Source organism: Dendrobates tinctorius, unplaced genomic scaffold (assembly GCF_039654945.1).
Source record: "Dendrobates tinctorius isolate UK_male_01 unplaced genomic scaffold, ASM3965494v1 ptg000097l, whole genome shotgun sequence".
Classification (NCBI taxonomy): Eukaryota; Metazoa; Chordata; class Amphibia; order Anura; family Dendrobatidae; genus Dendrobates; species Dendrobates tinctorius.
In genome coordinates this window covers 30,225,860-30,251,563 of record NW_027361765.1, presented here as the reverse complement: position 1 = coordinate 30,251,563, position 25,704 = coordinate 30,225,860, and the positions used below count along the sequence as shown (strand labels likewise).

At 47.1% G+C, this 25,704-nt stretch overlaps 1 protein-coding gene and 1 long non-coding RNA gene across 3 annotated transcripts in view; one reads left to right on the top strand and one right to left on the bottom strand.

Moving 5' to 3' along the window:
* PRTG (protogenin) overlaps positions 1-25,704 on the bottom strand; it is a 192,899-nt gene that overhangs the window by 9,273 nt on the left and 157,922 nt on the right. The window contains exons 16-19 of the mRNA XM_073587013.1: positions 22,523-22,705; positions 18,556-18,670; positions 17,230-17,395; positions 12,431-12,535 (exon numbers count right to left, since the gene is read on the bottom strand). Of these exons, the coding sequence (XP_073443114.1) occupies positions 12,431-12,535; positions 17,230-17,395; positions 18,556-18,670; positions 22,523-22,705 (569 nt within the window). The remainder of the gene's footprint in view (positions 1-12,430; positions 12,536-17,229; positions 17,396-18,555; positions 18,671-22,522; positions 22,706-25,704) is intronic.
* LOC141098963 (uncharacterized) overlaps positions 1-25,704 on the top strand; it is a 71,166-nt gene that overhangs the window by 28,493 nt on the left and 16,969 nt on the right. The gene's annotated exons all lie outside the window — the stretch shown is intronic.

Genomic DNA, 25,704 nt, shown 5'->3' with positions numbered 1-25,704 from the left:
CTGTGAGGTGTGGTGAAACGCCGCTCACAGGCCAGTCACGCCTGGGCGAATCCAGGAAATCCGTAAGTTGACATGACATCAGCGGATGTCAGCGACAGCCTCAGCTGGCATCACATGATGTGGACTGAGTGAGCAGTGATAGCGCCACTCACAGCCACCTATGGCAGCCGAAGGTAGTTATAAAAATACCATATATACTCGTGTATAAGCCGAGGCATCTAATTTTGCCACAGAAAACTTACTGACTTGAGTATAAGCCGGGTATGCATTGTTCCCGCATCACTATCCTGGTATGCATAGTTCCTCATCCCCATCCTGGTATGCATGGTTCCTCATCCCTATCCTGGTACGCATGGCCATCTCATCCCCATCCTGGTATGCAAGGCTCCCTCATCCCTATCCTGGTAAGCATGGCCTCCTCATCCCCATCCTGGTATGCATGGTTCCTCATCCCCATCCTGGTATGCATGGTTACTCATTCCTATCCTGGTATGCATGGTTACTCATTCCTATCCTTGTATGCACGTTTCCTCATACCCATCCTTGTATGCAAGGTTCCTCATACCCATCCTTGTATGCATGGCCATCTCATCCCTATCCTGGTCTGCATGGCTCCTCATTCCTATCCTTGTATGCATGGTTCCTCATCCGTATCCTTGTATGCATGGCCCCCCATCAGAAAAGCATGAAAAAGAAAAAAAAAAAAAAACATCCTACTTTCCGTGCCTGCGCTACCTCGCAGCATCTTGTTCGGTACCAGCAGCTGCAGCGGCCGGGCAATCACGTGTCCCCTCTTAAGGGAATGAATATTCAGTTCACTCCACGCCTATGGAAGTGGAGAGAGGTGAATATTCATTTTTCTTAAGTAGCGCACCTGTGATTGCCCAGCAACTGCTGAAAGCCGACGGCTTCCACAGTGCGTTATAAGAGAAATGAATATTCACTGCCAGTGCAGTAAATATTCATTTCTCTTTAGCAGCGGGCACAGGAGTTAGCTGCAGCCGGCGGCTCCTGACTCCTGTCACCCACTGCTCCGCCGCTTCCACCTCCCCAGCGTCTTCTGGGACAATGACTTGAGTATAAGCCGAGGGGGGAGTATTCAGCACAAAAAAGTGTGCAGAAAAAAAACAGGATTTTTGGGTTGCTTACCGTAAAATCTGTTTCTCGGAGCCTTCATTGGGGGACACAGAGACCTTGGGTGTATGCTGCTGCCACTAGGAGGCTGACACTATGCACAAAAAAAAATTAGCTCCTCCTCCGCAGTGTACACCCCACCGACCGGCAGAGAATTCCTCAGTTAGTGAGAAAGCAGTAGGAGAAGTAACAGAATAGGTTGACAACATAAACAACTCAACTGTAACCATTCAACCAAAGTAAGAACAGGAGCTGTAAAACATGGGAGGGTGCTGTGTCCCCCAATGAAGGCTCCGAGAAACAGATTTTACGGTAAGCAACCCAAAAATCCTGTTTTCTCGTTCGCCTTATTGGGGGACACAGAGACCTTGGGACGTCCCAAAGCAGTCCCTGGGGTGGGAAACAAACTTCCATCAGGCCAGCGGACTCACCACCGCTGCCTGCAGAATCCGTCTACCTAGGCTGGCGTCCGCCGAAGCGTAGGTGTGGACTCTGTAGAATTTCACAAACGTGTGAACCGATGACCATGTTGCAGCTTTGCAAAGCTGCAGTGCGGAAGCTCTGTGGCGCACCGCCCAGGAGGCACCCACTGCTCGAGTAGAGTGGGCCCTGATACTCGGAGGGGCTCCGCGACGCTTAACACGGTAGGCTTCCAGGATAGCCGATCTGATCCAGCGAGCAATGGTGGCTTTTGACGCCGGGTGACCTTTCCGCGCTCCATCAGGGATAATGAAAAGAGACTCTGTCTTTCGCAGGGAAGTCGTCCTAGACAGATAGACTCTTACCGCCCTAACCAGGTCCAGCTTGTTCAAGGACCGCTCTCGGGGATGAGTTGGATTCGGACAAAGGGACGGTAGCACGATATCCTCGTTGAGGTGAAACGAGGACACCACCTTCGGAAGAAACGAGGGCGGAGGCCGCAGAACTACCTTATCCTGGTGGAGAACCAGAAAGGGAGAGCGGCACGAAAGAGCTGCCAATTCCGACACGCGCCGGACGGAGGTGATGGCCACCAGAAAGGCTACCTTCCAAGAAAGGAGAGAAAGGGAAATATCCCTGAGGGGTTCAAAGGGCGGACCTTGCAGAACCTCAAGAACCAGATTAAGATCCCATGGATCCACGGGCGCCCGGTACGGCGGGACCGTGTGAGCCACGCCCTGAAGAAAGGTCTTAACCTGAGGACGGGAAGCCAACGTTTTCTGAAACAGAATGGACAGCGCCGAAACTTGACCCTTCAGGGAACTGAGGGCAAGCCCCGCATCCAATCCTGCCTGAAGAAACGCTAGGACTGAAGGGAGCGAAAAGGACATGGGCGCGACGTCATTGGTCTCACACCAAGTGAAATAGGCCTTCCAAGTACGGTAGTAAATCTTGGAAGATGATGGCTTTCTGGCTCGGATCATGGTCTGAATTACGTGGTCGGAAAATCCTGCTCGTTTCAGAACCTCGGTCTCAACAGCCACGCCGTTAAATTGAGCGGCCGAGAATTGGGGTGGCAAATCGGACCCTGAGACAGCAGATCTGTTCTGTCTGGAAGCTTCCAGGGGGCGTCCGCGAGAAGGTTGACAATGTCCGCGAACCAAGACCTTCTGGGCCAATTCGGGGCGATGAGAATGACCGGAAGTCCTTCTGCCTTGATCTTCTTCAACAGCTTGGGAAGAAGAGGCAGAGGAGGGAACAGGTAGGGAAGTTCGAACTGGGACCAAGGAACGGCCAGGGCGTCGGCGCCCACTGCCAGAGGGTCCCGAGACCTGGACACGAATTGTGGGACTTTCCTGTTGAGGCGAGACGCCATGAGGTCTACATCCGGGGTTCCCCACCGAAGGCAGAGCAGATGAAACACTTCCGGATGTAGGGACCATTCTCCCGCCGCGAGACCCTCGCGGCTGAGAAAATCGGCGGCCCAGTTGTCTACGCCGGGAATGTGAACCGCGGAAATTGTCGGAACGGAAATCTCCGCCCAACGAAGAATCTTGGACACCTCCGCCAGGGCTGAAACACTCCGTGTTCCCCCTTGGCGGTTGACATATGCCACCGCTGTGGCGTTGTCTGTCTGAATCCGTACCGGCAGTCCCTTGAGGAGCCTTTCCCAGTGGACCAGAGCAAGATGGATCGCTCGAATCTCCAGAACGTTGATTGGTAGCGCTGATTCCCGATCCGACCATCGACCCTGAACAGTGTGGTTGCGGAACACTGCACCCCAACCGAGGAGACTGGCATCTGTGGTTACTATCTGCCAGTGAATGGGAAGGAAGGATCGACCCGATAGAATGAGAAGTGACGACAACCACCAGTTGAGAGACCGCTTGATCCGGTAAGAAAGATGGACAGGGCGATCCAGGGACCGAGGCGACCTGTTCCACTTCAACAGAATGGCCTGCTGGAGAGGCCTGGCGTGAAATTGGGCAAAGGGAACTGCCTCTATCGCCGCGACCATCTTTCCCAGGACCCTCATGGCTGTACGGAGGGATGGGAATCGCGAGGTCTGCAGCGATCGTACTTCCTGCTGCAGAGAGAGAATCTTTTCTTGTGGGAGAAAGACCCTTGACCGACGAGTGTCGAACAGAAGACCTAGAAAGACCAGGCGTTGGGTAGGAACCAGACAGGACTTTTTCCTGTTGACAATCCACCCGAAATTGGAAAGAGTGTCCAGGACGATTGACAAACTTTGGTGAGCCTGTTGGAATGAGGGAGCCTTGATCAGAATATCGTCTAGGTATGGGAAAAGAACGAGGCCTCTGACTCTCAACAAAGCCATCAACGCAGCCATGATCTTTGTGAAGACTCTGGGAGCGGTGGCAAGACCGAAGGGCAGTGCGACAAACTGGTAGTGGTGCTGTCGAATTGCAAAGCGCAGGAACTTTTGATGTCCGGAGAAAATTGGAACATGTAAATAGGCATCTTGGATGTCTATTGAGCACATGAACTCCTGCTCCTCCATGGAGGCGATGACCGAGCGAAGCGACTCCATGCGGAAGTGGCGAAGGCGGACCCTCTTGTTGAGCAGCTTGAGATCCAAGATGGGTCGAACTGCGCCGTCTTTTTTCGGCACTACAAACAGGTTCGAGTAGAACCCCGTGAAGCGCTCCGATTCGGGAACGGGCACAATCACCCCGGAACTGAGGAGAGCGGCGATAGCTGTAGAGAACCCCGGGATCAAGGCTGGATCCTTTGGAGGCCGGGATTCGAAGAAACGATCCCGTGGGAGAGAGACGAACTCTATCTTGTATCCTGAGGATACGACCTCCCTGACCCAGGCGTCCTCCACGGCGGCCAGCCAAACGTCCCTGAAGGAAAGAAGTCGACCTCCCAATTGGAAAGGCCCTTCGCGTGCCCGATGATAGTCATGCTGAAGTAGACCGTCCAGATCTAGATCTGGACGGTCTGCCCTGGGAGGAGTGGGGTCGCCAGGAAGGAGTGGGTCTGAAGGAAACTTTCCTTCTCTCCTGGCGAGCCTGCGGTCTCTGTTGGCTGGAGGAGTTGTCCGCCGTATTGAAACGGCGGAAAGTCCGAAAGGGTCGAAACTGACGCCTTAGTGGGGGTCTGCGAGGCTTGGACTGAGTGAGGAGTGAACTCGTGCCTCCGGTGGCGTCCTTAATAATCTGGTCCAATTGGGACCCAAAGAGGCGCACCCCCTGAAAAGGCAGGTTAGTGAGGGACTTTTTAGAAGACAAGTCCGCTTGCCATGCCTTTAGCCAAAGTGTACGTCGAATTGCAATAACGTTGCTTGACGCCTGAACTGCACAGGATGCAGCATCCAAGGAAGCGTAGAGAAGATAGTCCCCAGCATGGGAGATCTGATTGGCGAGATTGGCCAAATACTCCGGTTGCGCCTTATCTAAGATGCCCTGCCGAAGGTCGTCTGCCCACGTGGCTATGGTCTTTGCTGTCCAGGATGAAGCAAAGATTGGACACACCGCCGCTGAAGCCGCTTCAAAGGCAGACTTCGCCAGGGATTCTACAATCCTGTCATTAGAATCCTTTAGGGACGCCACGCCTGAAAGCGGGAGAACCGTGTTATTGGATAGCCTGGACACGGGCGGATCGACCGAGGGAGAGGCCGACCAGTTGTCCGTGAGCTCTTTAGCAAATGGGTAGAGTATGCCGAGACGTTTTCCTCTTTGAAAGAGTCTGGTCGGATCCTCTCTTTCCTTGGTAAAAATTTTCCCAAACTGGGAATGGAAAGGAAAAACCCTGGAGGGAGTTTCTGCCCGTCTGAACGAAACCTCCTGATCTGAGGATTTCGCAGGGGAGTCAGCAATATCGAAGGTATGATGGATCGCAGCAATGAGGTCCTGCACTGTGACCTTCATGCTTGCATCCTGGTCTGAACCCAGCTCTAAAATCCCCTCAGATGACATGTCCGAAAGCGCTTCCCCTGACTCGGGAGAGGAGGCCTGAGAGGGAGGCTGGTGAGAAGGGCTATGCGGTGAGATGGGACTAGGAGAGGATTCCGGCTGGGAATCTTGCCTGGGTCTTTTGCGACTACCGCTGGCTGATTCAGATGGAACAATTTGGGACCTGCTTGGCCCTGCTGAAGAGTCCAGGGGCAACTTATCAAGAACGGCCACCAGGGACTGAGACACCCTGGTGAGGTCTGCCACTGATTGAGATAGCGAGGAGGCCCAGCCAGGCATGGGGGGCTCACTCTCACCTGGGGCCGAAGATGGCTCCTGGACGGCGTCAGGCTGAATTGGATTGCTACAATCCAGGCAGAGGGGAGTGGACTGGCCTGAGGGAAGTTTGCGATTGCACGAAGAACATGCAAAGTACTTGACTAAAGTGCAGGGGGGGGCGGTAGAGCGGGTACGATCAGACTTAGACATAGTGAAAAGCTGAGGTAATGCCGGAAGGTTGGGGGGACAGAGGGCGGAGAAGGGTCAGTCTGCAGTGCAGAGCTACTCACGGTCCGGTGTCCCCAGAAGCGATGCTCTGCGACCTGTCAGTGGATGCAGGTCAGAGCGAAATCCGGCCGACAGCCCTCCTGACAAAAAACCAGCTGGAGATGATGTCCAGTGAGGAGTTGGTGCCCGGCTAACAGGCTCCTGAGAAAAAGCGCGCCTTAGGAGAGGAGGAAGGGCGGAGCACCACGCAGGGTTAATGATTCACCGCCCTCTAGCCAATGACAGGCTGGGCAGGTGAAGGACAGGCGGTGGGAGGGCCTGGGAAGAGCGGGAGAGAAGCCCGCTTAGAAGAAAGGGGCGGGGGGCGTGGCCGCGACGCAGCGGTAGGCCCGAACTGAAGCCGGGGCCTAAATTAGTTGCGGCGGCCGCCTGTCAGCAGGGGGTCGGCGCGGAGGTCCGAAAAAGAGGGACGCCGCAGACGCAAGTCGCTCCCAATAGGGAAAAAAAAAACCCTGTGCTCCGTGTCCCCAGAAAGGGGGGAGGGAAGGGGGGGGATGCCTGGCAACATTGAGCTGCCTATAGCCTTGTGGCGACTGCGAGCGACCGCAGCGCCTACAACCGGGGTCCCCTGTGCCATTGAAGAGGTGACCGTCGGGAATGGGCAGCCAGGAAAATAAATATGAAGCCGGGGCCTAATACTCACCCATCCACGATCCGTTACCTGTCTGAAGAAGTCTTTGCGTCTCATCCAACCGACAGGCTCTGGTAGGCGAGTGGGAGGGAGACTGGCGACAAGGACCCCTGGAGTCGCTGGCACGTCTTGGTGTCGGCGTCCGTCTGGCTGGTCCTGCCGCGGAGAACTGCAAGGATACGGGGTGGCAGTACACGCCGTACTTGCAGACTCCATGTGGGAGTACAGATGTGACTTTTCACTCTGTATCCCTCCGTAGAACCTGAAAAGGAACGACGCACGACGAGGTAGATATGGGTCTAATAAAAGACCCGTGTCCACCTCCTACTGACACTAAGCTAAACTGAGGAATTCTCTACCGGTCGGTGGGGTGTACACTGCGGAGGAGGAGCTAATTTTTTTTGTGCATAGTGTCAGCCTCCTAGTGGCAGCAGCATACACCCAAGGTCTCTGTGTCCCCCAATAAGGCGAACGAGAAATTAAGCTTATTCTCAAATATATATGGTAGTTAAAAGTTGTAAATCCAATTGTCATGTCGGACGCTGTTCACACCACTGCGTCCGGCAGGCAGAGGTAGTTCCACCTCCAGCCACTATAGCCTCAGTGGCGCCGGCTTGATCTTCAGGCTCTTGGGGGTTAATCCTGCTGGAGACCAGGTTGGATGGTTAGTCACGCCCACGGTCTTTAAATAGTCATGCTGGCCTATGGGCGTCGCCGATTATAGCTTGTGTTTCATACCAAGTGGTTCCTGTCTGGAGTGGAGGTGTTGCAGAGAGAGAGAGATTTGTGTCTGGTGGCGTATGATCCGTTGTTTTCCTTTCTCCTTCCCATATTTGTGTTTAGTTGTGCCCTGTTCACATTACTGTATATTCCTGTGTGTGTGCGGCGCAGTGCAGTTTAAGTTCTCCCTGTCTGTCATATTTGTGTGGGGGCTTTGGTGTTGTGACTCCTCACTGGGTGGAGGGTTAAGTGCAGGGCTGAGCAGGAGATAAGGAAAGGGTGGAGGCTCAGGCATTTGCACCATCAGCAAAAACCCTGGGTTGAGGGTCAGACAGGGTTTCCCCTAGTTATAGGGACATCACAGGGGCCCCGGGAGTTACAGCCTTAGTTGAACTAAGCCCCCCGTGACATTATAATCGGCCCACATTTTTTCAGGAGTCCATGGATCCATTAGAGTCCATAACCCGCCAGTTGGCGGCGCTGTCCATACAGGTTTCCGAGTTGAAAGGGGCAGTTCAGCAGCAGGCCCTGGTAGTAGCGAAGGTGCAAACGGCAGCTGCAGGTATCGGTGCAGAGCCGAAGTTTCCGCTGCCAGAACGATTTTCAGGGGATCGCAGCAAATTTCTCGTATTTCGGGAGGCCTGCAAGTTATACTTCCGCATGCGCCCTATCTCCTCAGGTAATGAGGCTCAGCGGGTAGGGCTAGTGTTGTCATTACTGAGTGGTGACCCCCAAGCATGGGCATTTTCTTTACCAGCTGACTCTGCCACATTTCATTCTGTTGATAATGTTTTTTCTGCCCTCGGGCTCATTTACGATGATCCTGACCGACTGGCTCTAGCGGAATCTAAAATCCGCGCCCTCCGCCAGGGGGGGCGCTTGGCAGAGGACTATTGTTCGGAATTTCGCCGCTGGGCCGTAGACACACAGTGGAATGACCCAGCCCTGCGGAGCCAGTTTATTCATGGGGTATCAGGGAGGGTTAAACAAGCCCTCCTGATGTATGAGACTCCGCCATCGTTGGAGTCTGCCATGAGTTTGGTGATACGTATTGATCGCCGTTTTCATCAGGGGGCACAGGAGACGCTACCTCTGGGGGAAAGCAGAGCTGCAAGTGTGGTTGAAGTTGATGAGTTCCCTGAACCTATGCAGATTGCTGGCGTGGCACAGGTTAAGCGTCGCGCTCCGGGATTCCGGAAGCCCGGAGCATGTTTCTACTGTGGTAAAAGTGGTCATTATGTTAACGTTTGCGGAAAACTGTTAAGCTCAATGGGTATGGAGGAGACCCAACTGAGCGTATGCATATCCTCCATGATGGTATCTCAATGTATGCTCCCTGCCAAGGTTATTATCGCGGGCAGAGAGCTACCAATATCAGTATTTGTGGATAGCGGTTCCGCCACCAATCTCATAGATGAGAAGTTTGCACACACCGCCGGGTTTAAGATCGAAAAACTTCCTCACCCCATACAGGTGGTGACCATTAATGCTATTCCCCTCCCTCAAGGGGAGATTACGGAGTTTGTGGCAGAGGTGAAACTCCACATTGGGGTCCTACATTCTGAGTCGGTTACATGTAGGGTCCTCCGTAATCTCCCAGCACAAATGGTCCTGGGTTTTCCATGGTTGTCCAGGCACAACCCGGTAATTGATTGGACAACTCAGGACATAGTACAATGGAGTGGTTTCTGCCAAGACAATTGCTTGGCCACATGTGTGTCCACCGTCACGCCCAGCCTGCCGGAGGCTTTGCAGGATTTCGCGGATGTTTTCTCTGAGAAGGGTTGCTCAGAACTGCCTCCACATAGAGCCTATGACTGTGCGATTAGGTTAAAACCTGGGGCCAAATTACCTAAGGCCAGGATGTTTAATATTTCTGGTCCTGAGAGACAAGCTCTGAAAGACTACATCGCGGAGAGTCTGAGCAAAGGACACATCCGGCCTTCGTCCTCGCCTGTAGCCGCGGGGTTTTTCTTCATTAAGAAGAAAGATGGGGGGTTACGCCCGTGTCTGGATTTCCGAGAGTTAAACCAGATTACTATCCGTGATCCCTACCCAATGCCGTTAATCCCGGATTTGTTCAACCAGGTAGCGGGGGGCGAAATGGTTTTCCAAGCTGGACCTCAGGGGGGCGTATAACCTCATAAGGGTCCGTCAGGGGGATGAGTGGAAGACGGCGTTTAACACTCCTGAGGGTCAATTTGAGAGTCTGGTTATGCCGTTTGGGTTGACCACCGCGCCTGCCGTTTTCCAACATTTTATTAATGATGTATTTGCTCATATCCTGGGGAGATTTGTGATTGTATACCTGGATGATATCCTCATTTATTCTAGCGATCGGGACACTCATTTGGAGCATGTCAGGCAGGTGTTACAGTTGCTCCGGGAGAACCAGCTCTATGCTAAGCTGGAAAAATGTTTATTTTTTGTCCAGGAGTTGCCCTTTTTAGGATATATTGTGTCCGCAGCCGGGTTTAAAATGGACACCGCTAAGGTGCAAGCGGTGCTGCAATGGGAGAGGCCGGAGAGTCTGAAAGCACTCCAGCGGTTCCTTGGGTTTGCCAATTATTATAGGAAATTTATAAAACACTTTTCGACCATCGCCAAACCGCTCACAGACATGACAAAAAAGGGTGCCGATCTAGCGAACTGGCCTGAGGTGGCTATACGTGCATTTGAGCGTCTGAAGAATAGTTTTGCTTCAGCCCCTATTCTGGTGCAACCAGACGTGTCTAAACCTTTTGTAGTGGAGGTTGATGCGTCGGAGGTGGGAGTGGGGGCAGTACTGTCTCAAGGCTCGTCCTTGAGCGAGATGCATCCATGCGCCTACTTCTCCAAGAAGCTGTCGCCGGCCGAACGGAATTATGATATCGGCAACAGGGAATTGTTGGCCATCAAATTGGCTTTTGAGGAATGGCGGGGGGAGAACCTCGGGAAGAGCCGGTACCCATCCTCCAGAAAGGGGTAGTGGTCTCTGCTCTCACGACGGAGGTAGAGGCGGAGATTGCCGAGGCCCAAGAGGAGGTACCACCAGGACTTCCCGCCAACAAATCATTTGTACCCCTGCATCTTCGGCTTAAGCTGTTGAAGGAACACCACGACTCGGTACTGGCTGGTCATCCAGGGGTGAGGGGCACCTTAGAGCTGGTATCGCGTCGTTTCTGGTGGCCCAAAATCCGGCAGGACGTGGTCTCATACGTGGCAGCTTGCATCACGTGCGCTAGGGCTAAGTCACCCCGTACCCGTCCTGCTGGCACGCTACAGCCTCTGGGGGTACCCAATAGGCCATGGACAGAAATCTCCATGGATTTCATCACTGACTTGCCAGCCTCGGCGGGGAACACGGTCATCCTGGTGGTGGTTGACCGTTTTTCAAAGATGGCGCATTTTGTGGCGTTGTCTTCATTGCCCAATACTAAGACATTGGCTCAGGTATTTGTGAAGGAGGTGGTCAGACTCCACGGAGTACCGTCGGACATAGTATCTGATAGGGGTACGCAATTTGTGGCGAGGTTTTGGAAAGCTTTTTGCTCACGTTTGGGGATCAAGTTGTCACATTCATCGGCGTTTCATCCACAGCCTAATGGACAAACTGAGCGCATGAACCAAAATCTAGAACAGTATTTACGATGCTTTGTGTCCGACAACCAGGAGGAGTGGTCTACTTTCCTTCCTCTGGCCGAATTCGCATTAAATAATCACCGCCAAGAGTCATCGGGAGAGTCTCCATTCTTTTGTGTGTACGGTCAACATCCTCAGTTTTGTACCTTACGTCAGGGTGACTCGGGGGGTGTCCCGGAGGAGGATCAGCTAGGAGCCCAATTGTCATCAGTCTGGAGGCGGGTGAAACAGCGTTTGTTGAGCATGAGTGCCAGGTACAAACGGGTGGCTGACAGTAGACGCGTGCCAGGTCCGGACCTGTGTGTGGGTGAATGGGTGTGGTTAGCTACGAAGAACATAAAACTCAAAATTCCATCTTTAAAACTGGGTCCAAGGTTTATTGGACCTTTTAGGATTTCTGCCATCATTAACCCAGTGGCTTATCGGTTGGAACTTCCCGCGGTGTACAAGATACACAACGTGGCTTTATTGAAAAAGGTGGTAGGCTTGGTGGACACGACGCCGATGCCACCTCCAGTTATGGTGGATGGCGATTTAGAGTTTGAGGTCGCCAAGGTAGTGGACTCTCGAGTAGTACGCCGTACTCTTCAGTATTTGGTGCACTGGCGGGGGTATGGTCCGGAGGAGAGGTCTTGGGTTCCAGCCTCAGACATACATGCGGATCGGCTGGTCAGTTCTTTTCACCGTCGTCATCCGGACAAGCCGGGTCCTATGAGTCTTGAGGGTCCGGAGGTCCCTCGTAGAAGACGGGGTAATGTCATGTCGGACGCTGTTCACACCACTGCGTCCGGCAGGCAGAGGTAGTTCCACCTCCAGCCACTATAGCCTCAGTGGCGCCGGCTTGATCTTCAGGCTCTCGGGGGTTAATCCTGCTGGAGACCAGGTTGGATGGTTAGTCACGCCCACGGTCTTTAAATAGTCATGCTGGCCTATGGGCGTCGCCGATTATAGCTTGTGTTTCATACCAAGTGGTTCCAGTCTGGAGTGGAGGTGTTGCAGAGAGAGAGAGAGATTCGTGTCTGGTGGCGTATGATCCGTTGTTTTCCTTTCTCCTTCCCATATTTGTGTTTAGTTGTGCCCTGTTCACATTACTGTATATTCCTGTGTGTGTGCGGCGCAGTGCAGTTTAAGTTCTCCCTGTCTGTCATATTTGTGTGGGGGCTTTGGTGTTGTGACTCCTCACTGGGTGGAGGGTTAAGTGCAGGGCTGAGCAGGAGATAAGGAAAGGGTGGAGGCTCAGGCATTTGCACCATCAGCAAAAACCCTGGGTTGAGGGTCAGACAGGGTTTCCCCTAGTTATAGGGACATCACAGGGGCCCCGGGAGTTACAGCCTTGAACTAAGCCCCCCGTGACACCAATGGAGATTATCATACAATGTAGCGGACCAACTCTTTAAACATTGTCACTATAAATGCTTACTTGTCCTGCATGATCTTTAGCATTGCTCTTGAAAAAGAACCATTTTTTCTTTGTGCTTTCCTTGACAATTGGTCCATATCCATTAATGATTAGATCTGAACCACCCTGCAATTAAAAAAAAGCATTTTAACACACTTTTAAATATTATCTCAAGCAGACAAATTACAAGATGCAGTCCGCAAATGGGATCCATACTAATGACCAGTGGTCGCCAACTGTTAAGGCGCATTTATAATTAGCCGATAATCGTTCAGAGACAACTGTTAACGATCCAATATTTATGATAATTGGGTAATATTGAGCAACTGGTCAATGTTTAAAAAATAAATGTTTGTTCATTGTGAATTAAGTAATTTAGTCGAGTGAAAAAATTCTCGTTCATCTTTTGAAAAATGTGTAATGTAAATGGAGATTGTTCACTTAAAACACAATGCATGATGATCGACGTTACAATGTAACCATCACTATTCAACCGTTTAATTACTCTCATCCTATATAAACACGATCGCATTGTGATCATTTAAATCGCACATGTCAAACACTGGCCCGCAACTCTGGGCTGATGCCTTGTATCACACTTTCAACTGTACTGGCATCCTAGATGCCGATACAGTTAAAAGCAATGATGAATGAGGGAGCAGTCAGCTGACGCCATCATTCTCCCTCTGTATTTGACGTTTCAGTACATAGGGTGTGTTGACGTTATTATTTTGCGCCCCCTGTGCTGAGAAGTGAAGATCTCCAGAGCGCTCATTGCCAAGACTGGAGCAGCGGAGGACAGAGACTAGGTTAATCTTTTTTTTTCTAATGTGGGGCCCATTATACTGTATGAAAGGCAATGTGGGGCTATTATAGTGTATGAAGTACTATGTGTAGTCATTATACTGTATGGCAAACTAGGTGGGGCCATTATACTGTATGAAAGGCCTTTATACTATATAGAAGGCAATGTGGAGCCCATTATACTGCACGGAGGACTATGTGAGGCTATTATACTGTATGGAAGGTTATGTGGGAGTATTATACTGTATGGAGCAATGCAGGGCCCATTATAGTGTATGGAGGACTTTGTGAGGTCCATTATACTATGTGGAGGTCTGTGTGGGGCCCATTATAATTGTGTTTAGTGTGATATTAACTGTATATATACGCATGCTGTGTCCAAAATTGTTCAATTATATATCAAATATGTGTCATCACCCCGTGAACTCTGACACTAGATGTCACATGTCAGTAGGTCCTTTTGGCGCCGGTTTTTTAATTTAGAATGTATATAATCTTTGTAACATCACTGTCTTCTCTGTGGTAATTTTCCTGAAGAAGTAGTCAGACTTTGAAACGCGTTGAATAAACCACCAAAGTGTATATATCTATACCTGGATTCGTTTGTCACAGCAGCGCAGATAACATCCACATTTATCTATTTTATCCTATCGAGATCTTAGTGACGAGATCTCCATCTGCGCATGCGCTGCCCCGACAGCCATTTTCCTGGAGTCCACCGCGTACTAAGCCATGAAAGTGCGGGAGCTCCCGGCTTTCACAGAGTGTCGCACCACCGAACACCCGCAGCGGTGCACATCCGAACACCCCCTCATCCCGGCCTGCAGCAATGCTCCACTCTTGCCTCCTCCAGCAGCGACCCTGCTCCACCACGGCCGGTAAGGTACAGTGCCTTGCGAAAGTATTCGGATCCCTGGAACTTTTCAAACTTTTCCCACATATCATGCTTCAAACATAAAGATACTAAATGTAAATTTTTGATGAAGAATCAACAAGTGGAACACAATTGTGAAGTTGAAATAAATTTATTGGTTGTTTTAAATTTTTGTGGAAATTCAAAAACTGAAAAGTGGGGCGTGCAATATTATTCGGCCCCTTTACTTTCAGTGCAGCAATCTCACTCCAGAAGTTCATTGTGGCTCTCCGAATGATCCAATGTTGTTCTAAATGACTAATGATGATAAATATAATCCACCTGTGTGTAATCAAGTCTCTGTATAAATGCACCTGCTCTGTGATAGTCTCAGGGTTCTGTTTGATGCAGAGTGCATCATGAAGACTTAGGCTGGTTTCACACTTGCGTTTTTTTGCGTAAAAAAAAGCATGCGTTTTTTCCCTATACTTAACATGGGTGCGCATACACATGCGTTTGTACGCGCATGCATTTTTTGGTAGTGTGCGCTCTGGCGCACAACATACATCCAGTTGCATTTTTTGTACGTCTGACTTGTCCCAAAAAAACGCAGGCGCATGCAATGCTTTTTTTTCACCCAAACACCCATTATAGTCTATGGGTGCGCTGACGTGCGCATGGTAATGCGCACGTCAGCGCAAAAAAACGCATGCGTTTTTTTTTTAAAAAAAACGTGCAAAACCGCAAAAAAACGCATGATGCGTTTTTTTATGTGCATTTGCACTGCGCACGGTGCAAGTGTGAAAGTAGCCTAAGGAACACAACAGGCAGGTCTGTGATACTGTTGTGGAGAAGTTTAAAGCCAGATTTGGATACAACATGATTTCCAAAACTTTAAACATTCCAAGGAGCACTGTGCAAGCGATCATATTGAAATGGAAGGAGTATCATACCACTGCAAATCTACCAAGACCCAGCCGTCCCTCTAAACTTTCATCTTAAACAAGGAGAAGACTGATCAGAGATGCAGCCAAGAGGCCCATGATCACTCTGGATGAACTGGATTATCAACGATTTAGATGAAGGTATTGAGGGTAAACTGATTAAATTTGCTGATGACACAAAGCTAGGAGGGATAGCTAATACTAGAGAAGAGAGAGAGAGGATTCAAAAAGATATAAATAAACTGGAGAAGTGGGCAGCAACTAATAGAATGGTTTTTAACAGGGAAAAATGCAAAGTACTACATCTGGGCAATAAAAATGAAAAAAGCATATACAGAATGGGAGGAATAGGCCTAAGCAACAGCACATGTGAAAAAGACTTGGGTATACTAATAGATCACAAACTGAATATGAGTCTACAGTGTGATGCAGCAGCAAAAAAAGCAAATGCAATTCTAGGATGTATTAACAGAAGCATACAGTCTAGATCACGTGAAGTCATTATTTCCCTCTACTCCTCTTTGGTCAGACCTCATCTGGAATATTGTGTCCAGTTTTGGGCACCACAATTTAAAAAAGACATCAACAAACTGGAGCAAGTTCAGAAAAGAGCAACCAGAATGGTGACCGGTCTGCAAACCCTGTCTTATGAGGAAAGGTTGCAGGATTTGGGATTGTTTAGTTTGCAAAAGAGAAGATTGAGAGGAGACTTAATAGCTGTCTACAAATATCTAAAGGGCTGTCACATTGTAGAAGGATCAACTTTATTCTCATTTGCACAAGGAAAGACTAGAAGCAATGGGATGAAACTGAATGGGAGGAGACACAGATTAGATATTAGAAAAAACTTTTTGACAGTTAGAGTGATCAATGAGTGGAACAAGCTGCCACGAGAAGTGGTGAGTTCTCCTTCAATGGATGTCTTCAAACAGAAGCTGGACAGACATCTGACTGGGATGATTTAGCGAATCCTGCTTTGAGCAGGGGGTTGGACCAGATGGCCCAGGAGGTCCCTTCCAACTCTACGATTCTATGATTCTATAACTGCAGAGATCTACATCTGAGGTGGGACAGTCTGTCCATAGGACAATCAGTCATACACTGCACAAATCTGGCCTTTATGGAAGAGTGGCAAGAAGAAATCCTTTTCTCAAAGATATCCATAAAAAGTGCTGAAGTTTGCAACAAGCCACTTGGGAGACACACCAAACATGTGGAAGAAGGTGCTCTGTTCAGATGAAACCAAAATCGAACTTTTTGGCAACAATGCCAAACGATATGTTTGGCGTAAAGGCAACACAGCTCATCACTCTGAACTCACCATCCCCACTGTCAAACATGGTAGTGGCAGCATCATGGTTTGGGGCTGCTATTCTACAGCAGGGACAGGGAAGATGGTTAAATTGACGGGAGGATGGATGGCGTCAAGTACAAGACCATTCTTGAAGAAAACCTGTTGGAGTCTGCAAAAGACCTGAGACTGGGACGGAGATTTGTCTTCCAACAAGACAATGATCCCAAACATAAAGCAAAATCTACAATGGAATGGTTCCCATATAAATGTATCCAGGTGTTAGAATGGCCAAGTCAAAGTCCAGAACTGAATCCAATTGAGAATCTGTGTAAAGAGCTGAAAACTGCTGTTCACAAACGATCTCCATCAAACTTCACTGAGCTCGAGCTGTTTGCCAAGGAAGAATGGGCAAGAATTTCAGTCTCTCAATGTACAAAACTGATAGAGACATACCCCAAGCGACTTGCAGCTGTAATCGCAGCAAAAGATGGCGCAACAAAGTATTAAGTTAGAGGGGCCGAATAATATTGCACGCCCCACTTTTCAGTTTTTGAATTTCCACAAAAATTTAAAATAACCAATAAATTTCGTTCAACTTCACAATTGTGCTCCACTTGTTGATTCTTCACAAAAAATGTACATTTGGTATCTTTATGTTTGAAGCATGATATGTGGGAAAAGGTTGAAAAGTTCCAGGGAGCCGAATACTTTCACAAGGGACTGAATATTTGCATTATTAGATGCACCCCCATTTAACCCCCAAATTTGTGGGGGGAAAAAGTGCGACTTATAATCCGAAATATATGGTATTATGCAGTTACCTAATATTTTACGGAGATTCTCACAGCTTTTAGTATTGTGCTATATCGAAAATTTACCAGTCAATGTTTATTAATAAAATCTGGTGGCATATCTGAAAACAAACCTTTGTATCTATGTAGTGATTTACTTGAACAGTAGGGATTAAGGGATCTGCATTTTCTTCTATTTGATGAATGGCTTTGCTCTCTTGAGTCTCATGAGCAATTAAAGTAGTCGAATTAGGTGTTCCATCATTTCCTTGCTCAGCAATCTTTGCAATGGATGCTTTCCTGCAGGCCAGATAGATACAATCTCTCTTACTATGGACAGATCAGATTTTTTTTATGCTTAATTTGGAGAAAAAAATACTGCTGTATGAAGTCTAAATTCATCCATCAGTCTAGTTATAACAGTGATAATCGATGTGACCTATAAGTCATACCTAAAAAGCATTTCTAGTTTACATTATATGAAGTCCCTTAAAGAGTTAAAGAGGTTGTCGACTACTTTTACATTAATGGCCTATCCTTAGGATTCTATGCCCCGGAAGTTTTCCTGGACGCCGGATGCATGCTGAAAAATACCGGCGCATGCGCAGTACCGATTATATGCTTTGCCCACAGTTGTGCAAAGCATACTGCGCAAGCGCCGGAGGCCTTTTCAATGCGCAAGCGTGGAAACACTATATGAATGCAGGAAGAGGAACGAAGAAATGCATAGAGCAAGACAGGGAGGGGGGGAGAAGTCGAATAAGCCCCGCCCATCGGACCAAACCGCACCGATTTACATACATCTCAACCGAGATAAAAAAAGGTATTTATGCATTAAAGGTGCGGGGTCAGGGGGAATCAAAAGTCCTAATAGAATCCTTATGTGACACACAATTGAATCATATCTTTACATGATATCACTAAAAATGGGTGACAGATTCCCTTTAAAGCTGTTTCCAGGAAGAAACCTGGACAGTAGTAGGGGTATGTAATGAAAGAATTCAGTATTACTCACCCAATGAATCCCTCACTTTTCTAATGCAATCGCTCCAGTAGTCCCTACAGGTCCTGCAGTGTTGCCATCCTATGCAGTATTCAAGTGACCGCTGCAGCTAAACACTGGCCTCAGTGCTCATGTTCCAAGGTCAGTGATTGGCTACCGTGATCACGTGAACCATGGGTAGCACATAATGACTATGGGACCAACATAGCAAAAGCAGAGGGGGGGTTTAACAGGTAAGTCATGGTTAGGGCTAGTATTGACCTAGTTTCTTAAAATCCTGCAAGAGCCCTAAAAGATAAAGGAATGCATTTGACTTTGCATAGGATAGGGTGGCCATAGATTTCTATCCTCTCTCACAAGGGTTTTACAAAGTAACACATAATCTTAACAACAACAATGAAACAAAATAAACCGTAAGATTCCCCTCAAATGCTTTAGCAATACTCCACATACACACCTGGCTTTGCTGCGGCACATCAATATGAGCACACAGATCAGGATACAAGTCAGTGCAATGCACACTCCCACAACAATCCCGGTCATGGATTTCTGGTCCAGGTGATAAAAGTAATCTGAAACAAATATATAATTAAAAGTCTAACATTCTGATATAAATCAAGTATAGATAACAATTACAGGGTGCATCTTGTCAATGTATACAGTTTCCAGGGCTGTGGAGTCGGTAAGCCATACCTGCGACTCCGACTCCTCAATTTCCCTTACACCGACTCCGACATATATTGCTTATATTTAAATGAAAAATTTATTGTAGTACAATGTGAACGTCAGACACTTAATCATTTTTATGATACAATAGTCCTCCTGTAGGCCACTCTTCCTAACTGCTACCTCAGTCAGAGCTTCTTTTCCTTTAGTAAGCTGTAGATCATCAAGCAGTATACAATGACTTGGGTACACAAACAGCTACCAGAAAAATCTTAATTTTCCAATAGCTGTGTCTCTCCATTTCATTGAAGCAGAAATGCCATCTGTGATTAATCCTCCTCTTTGGGACAGGCAAAATAGCGAGTTCTTCCACTCACTCATGAAAATGCCAGGAGTTAAATCCTCAGCTTCTAATTTTTTAGTCACGGTAAATGGGTGATTAAGCAATTCCTTCAATTCAGCCACCTGTGTCCATTGACCTTCATTTAGGGTTACCTGAGGGTTCACCATATCTATAAGAAATGGTTTTAGTTCAAGCAATCGCTCAATCATTAAATAAGTGCTGCCCCACCGAGTGGCTTGATTGACAATTGCCCCTTTCCCAGCACGTCTCTTCAAGATGGAATCAATTTTAGGGGTTCTGGAGGCAATAACCAATTTCCTCACTTTTCCAATCAGATTTCCAGCATGTCCCTCTTGCAGACTATCTCTTATTGCCAGCTGCAGCGTGTGCACCATTTTCTCCAGCTCGGGGCCCAGGAATGGGATCCTGTGCAGGGCAGGCACCCCCCTCCCCCTCCTCTCTCTGGTGAAGATGGCAGAAGACAGGACAGAGGAGGGGAGATTGCCCCCTGCAGTCTGGAGCCAGTGCAGGACGGGAGCATTGCAAGTGAGTTTTGATAGGTGCGTGCCCCTGCATCTAGGGGGGGCAGATGCCCCCCTGCCCCACGCTGGCTACGGCCATGATTCACACACAGCGTTTTTGCGGATCCGTTTTTTTTGCAGTAAAATGCAGTGACTCTGGGCATCCCAGCAAAGTTAATGGGTTTCAAGATATGACATTCAGACACATCGTTTTGTGAGGATCCGTTTTTGAGCTGAATGAGCATGTCAGGTTGTGTGGCGTTTTTCTAATCTGCTTTTGCTATTGAAAACATTATCTATGAGCGCAAAAAACTTTCAGGTGATGCGGTTTTTTTAAAAAGCTGATCTGCTTTTGCAGCTGAAAAAACGTATACTCAAAAAAAAACGCAGCAAAAACGCTGTGTGTGAATGTAGCCTTAGATCAGGAATAGAACAGCCATTTATAGGACATTTCATAACTTTCCCAAATTACTATGAAAAAATATTCAGCACATTCTGCATTGAATTACTGTACCCAATTTATTATATATTTTAGGAGTCGGTCCATTATACACCGACTCCACAGCCCTGACAGTTTCGTATTAAAACAGTGAAAAGGACTGATGACAAAAATGCTGCGAAAGTGTTGCTTGAAAGAGAATCTGTCACCAGGTTTATGCCACCTATTCGAAGAACAGAATATGATGAGACAGAGATCCTAATTCCAGCTATATATCACTTACAGGGCTGGTTGCTGTAGTTTAGTGATAATATAGTGATTTTATCAAGAGAACTAGTAAACCTGCTGTCATCTAGTCCTCCATGTAACCCACCACTTATTGGCAGCTGCCTAAGCACAGTATACATCGAAAGCCGTCAATCAGTAATGAAGTCTGTAAAGCGCTGTGGAATTAAATGGCGCTACTTAAACAAGTAAAATAAATAAAATTGGAGGTTACTAAAAAAAAATAAGTTAAAATATGTGTTAAGTTACTGAGTTGCTAAGTTTTGGGGAATCCCAAGCTACAGTTTCAGAGTACTGGTTATGGGTAGCTGGTTTGTAACCGATGTCCCAGCAGAGTCACATACAGCATTGTTGATGCAATTATTTTTGCGTGTCCCTTTGTTGGATATGCTGGCACTGTAATAGTTATGGCAGCCACAGTTACTTATTGCCCTTGCTACACCGTTATGCCTTCTTCATACATGACCATGCAGTTCTCCCACTGTGCTCTGTGTTAACAGTGGATACAAGCCCTACATAAGCCAGTAGCACCAATCAATCTTCACAGGTCCATATAAAACTTGCTAATGAAGACGTAGCTAGAAAAGTGGTGACGGGAAAAAGTGAATCATAAATTGCTATGAAGGTGGTTTTCCATTTTTATGTTTAAGCCAGCAACAGAACAGCCTGACCGCGACATCTGCTTGAGATCACAATCATCTGATTAGCCACCACTGGCCTACATACTGAATAAATGATAAATGTATCTTGTTCCATGAAGAAGCTTTTAGATGTATTTATTGAAACACATTTATGAACATATATATTGTATTGTTAAAGCACCACTCTACCGGTTTTGTTTTTTATTATTTCACTACCTGAGTGGTATCACTAAAGTACCCTGCTCCTAGTAATATACTGAACAGACCCGGTCTTCTGTTATCGGCGGCGCTCCATTCGTCTTCTGTAAATTGTGATCTGCTGGACTGCTAGTGTTTCCTGGGCGAGCTGGAGGTCACTTCTCAATATAAGTCCATGAGAGCCAGAACAAGGCTCATAGACGTACAAATAGCTTGAGACCATTACCTCGGTCTTCCAGTTAGTTAGAGGTGGTGGTCACAAGATTGCGAGCGGGACCGGAGTGATGCCAGGAAGAGCAGAAGCCTGAGGCTTAGCATACTGAGTGCAGCCGTTCACACAATCAGAGCTTTTAGATTTAGAATAAAGCACAGCTAAGAAAGTTAACCCTACCCACACCACAGCTAACCCCACCCACACCACAGCTAACCCTACCCCCACCACAGCTAACCCCACCCACACCAGGCTCTCCATATACAATGCCTATAGACAGTGAGGTGCTCGTCACAGGAGAGAGCATTGATGAATCTGAAGGCACACTTGCTGTCCCAGCAATGATAAGCTACTGGTGCTAAAACAATTAATGAAAGCAAGAAAAAAAAAAAAACAGAGGTTGAAAAGAGAAGCATTTCTGAAATCTGTGCTTTATCCCCTACAGAATGCGGTCTTCAGATCACATAGCAAAAATCTGCTGACAGATTCCCTTAAGTTGTGATTTTGCGCTGTCACTTTAGAAGCACGATCTGCAGCGTTTCTTCCTCACAAGGATTGCTTTCTTGAAGTTCAGATAACTATTCTGCTGATCAAAACAGGAGCAATCAAGCGAGAGCAGCAAATGCATCATTGCCAGTATCAGACGCCCACATACATTCAATAAATGTAGCGTTTAACAATACCATGAATTCTGGAAAAATACAAGGTTGCAAATTAAACATCCAAAACATTGTGAACAAAGGAATAAAACCTGAAAAGTGTATAAAATCAATACAGCGCGGACTAAATTGCAAAGCTCTCCATTCACCATTGCTGATCAGTAACGTCTTGCTGAGAACTGCAAATTCTGTGATCTACGATTTAGACTTGCACTTTCATCTACAAATAAATCACTGTCATTAATTTGTTTATTTTACGTTTATTACAATGACAGTGTTTCACCGCCTCATAGTAATTCCCAGGCAGAAGGGTTCTTCTCAGTCTGGAGTCATTTGTCCTGGCTGAATAGAGTACTGCTGGGCAGACACAAAGCCACAGATGGGTGTCTGAAAGAATTTATGCTCCCAAGTAAATAATGAAACGCTTTCTCTTTGTTTACTGTAAGTATTTCCAAACTGACCTTGACTGTTGGCAGAATTTAGCTGCTTTGACTTCATGCTGCTGCGCACGGTCTCCTCGGGTTGTACGGCCAGCTCCAGTGCATTTGAAAACGGGCCCTCGCCTACTTCATTGGAAGCCGAGATCTTGACCAGATAGATATTTCCAGGTATGAGATTTTCCAGCAGAGCCATGGTGATCGCCCCTGTAATTTGCCATTCAGTTTACGTCAGATCATCAAACTCGCTGCACAGTTCATGCACAATTCATATTCACTGTACTTGGCATGTGCTCATATATTTGAGAACAACTTGTTAGGAACCTACCTATCCTATGTGGTCTATGGACCAGGCATGGTGGTTGTTTTTTTCAAACCCAAGGAGATACATACATAACGTGCACATTTAAGAGTCAGAAATATCAGATATACAAAGTCATATTGAATTTTATAAGCAAATACTAACTTTGTAAACCTCGATGAATTAGTAGGATAAGGTGTTTTTTTTTTTTTTTAAACTAAGCTGCACAAGAATGGCAGGTGATCTCTGACAACGGTCAATAATTAGCCTGTTCTCAGCCCTTTTCATTTGTGTTATTCAAAAATTAATGTTTGCCTACCAATAAAGATAAGCAGCAAACACTGCGGCTGTTTTATTTAAGGGAGCAGAAAGTTCAAACATTCTCAGGAGCTGCTCACAAAGTCCCTTTAATCATGTAAATATTGGCAGACGCTTGCTCACAAGCTATCAGCAATCACAGAAGCTTAACACCATGCAAACCACAAAGGCTCAAGCTTGCCATAGGAAGGCAGGCTACAAGAACTGAACAGGATACAGCCCATTGTACCACGGTTACCCCCGACAGAAGTGGAAATGTCAGCTAGGTCTGTGTGAAATATATTGTAATGTTTATCAGCAGAAACGGGAACCTAGATAAAATTATAGTCCTAGACAGATGTCCACCAAGCACCAGAGGAGTCTGCGCTTGGATCACCTCTACAGTAAGGCACTGGTAGATTGCAGGCTCCTGTCAAACAGTCTGTAGCCTGATGTCCGGCAAGTAGGAGATCCACTGGAAAGATGATATTCCTATGTTCTCCTGCTATATTACACACATGCACTCAGTTTTTCCGACAATACAATCAGCATTTATGAAATATATTCTGTGCATCTTTAATAAATATTTATGATGGTGGCAGCTTCTAGGCTCATCTATAAGCACGATTATCCACACTGAGAACCAGTTTAATAATGCATGAATGGACATGCGAGAAAATCTTAAAAATGTATGATATTCAACATGTGTTGTCCTGCTTCCAAGCGTAAGTTATAAAAGCCTGTGTGCTCCAACACCATCAATGTACAATGCTTGAACGGACTTGGCTGGCGACATCTGGGAACATTCACCACTTTTTCAAGTGTTTGGACATAGTGGCACTAAAGTGAGGTTCCATGACATCTCAGTCTAATAGGGGGTCTCCAAAAATAGAAAGTAAATGAACAAATTAAAGACATTATAAATAAACAAGTTTTGTCTGGGGAGGTAATAACTACAGTACATTAACCCTTTCCAGATATCCGCCGTACATGTACGCACGCAAGGTGTGAGCATGTGTATTAAGTTGGCTCGCAGGTTGCTATACCCAGCAGATAATGGCTGCAGGTCAAAGCTCTGCTCACACCTCAACCTGTTAAATGCCGCTGTCAATCTGTGACAGGAGCATTAACAGTGGTGCACCTCTATACCACCATTTGCTGCCCTGCGAGCACAGCATCAGTGACTACCGGTGACATCATTTATTCCATGGTGCTTTATAAGCGAAAAGGGGTATACATAATAAAAAACAAGTACAGTAATCTTAAACAAAACAAGTGACCGACTGGTACAAGAGGAGAAAGGACCCTGCCCGTGAGGGCTCACAATCTACAAAGGATCGAGGTTACTGTAGGTCACTGAGGCTGTGTTTGCAGCAGCTCATTCCTCAATGGACGGTCGCATCTGGGCACTGTCCAGGTTGAAAACTGTCCCCCCCCCCCCCCCCGACATGGAATACACCGTGGGACAGAATAATGGACAGGTGAGGGATATTTTATTTTTGTTTTATTATAGGAGACCATGGCTTCAGTGGAATTAGGCATTAAGTGAGTATAACTGTGTTTGTTACTTTTAAATAAAAAAGTAAGTGTTCTGTTTTATTTCAAATAAAGGACTTTATACTTGCTGTGTCTTTACCATATAACTATAGGATTAGTAATGGATAGGTGTCTTATAGACGCCTCTCTATTAGTAATCTGTGGACCTTATGTCACCTGACAATACAAAGGTGACATTAATCCCATGAATATGAACCTCACTAGCCACCACTAAAGCCAAGTGGGAAGAGCCAGGCAAAGTGCCAACTAATTCATGTGCCTTTTTTGGGTGGCTGCAGGCTGCAATTTTTAGGCTGGGGGGCAATAGCCATGGCCCCTTACCAGCCTGAGAATACCAGCAACCAGCTGCCTGCTTTAGCTTAGCTGGTTGTGAAAAATGAGGGGGACCCCACGTGTTTTTTTTTTAATTTAAATAATTAAACAATACAGGGTTGGGACTTCTCTTTTCTTGATAACCAGCCTTGCTACAGCTGAAGGTTGCAGCCCACAGATGTCAGTTTTGCCTGGCTGGTTATCAAAAATACATGGTCACGTCCCCACGTCATGTTTTAAATTTTGTTATTTATAGTGCTGGCAGCAGCTAAGGAGTACACCCATCAGACGCCACCTGCTCTCGCTGTTAATAGTTGAAAACAACTCTTAACATTCAGAAAATTAGGAAGGGGAAAGGGAAATTTGTGCTCACCAAAATAGTCCTGTAAGCCGGTCGTGCCTAGGGATCAAATGGCTGACCACCATGTGTTGCAAACATGAAGAGAGAGGGAAGATCCGGCACTGGAGACTTAGTAAAATCCACGATAAGTTTTATTCACATAATTTCATGATAAAACCATATAGGGGAAACAGACCCCCACGCCTGACGCGTTTCGAACCTTACACCAGGTTCTTCCTCAGAGACATCAATAATAACTCTTAATTACTTCACATCCTAATGATTTCATGAATGGTGGCAGAGACCAAAGCTAAAAAAAAAAAAGTAGCAAGGTAATAAATATTTAATTACCACCCGCCTGGGGTTAGTTTTTAGCATCTCAGTTTCAACATTTTAGAG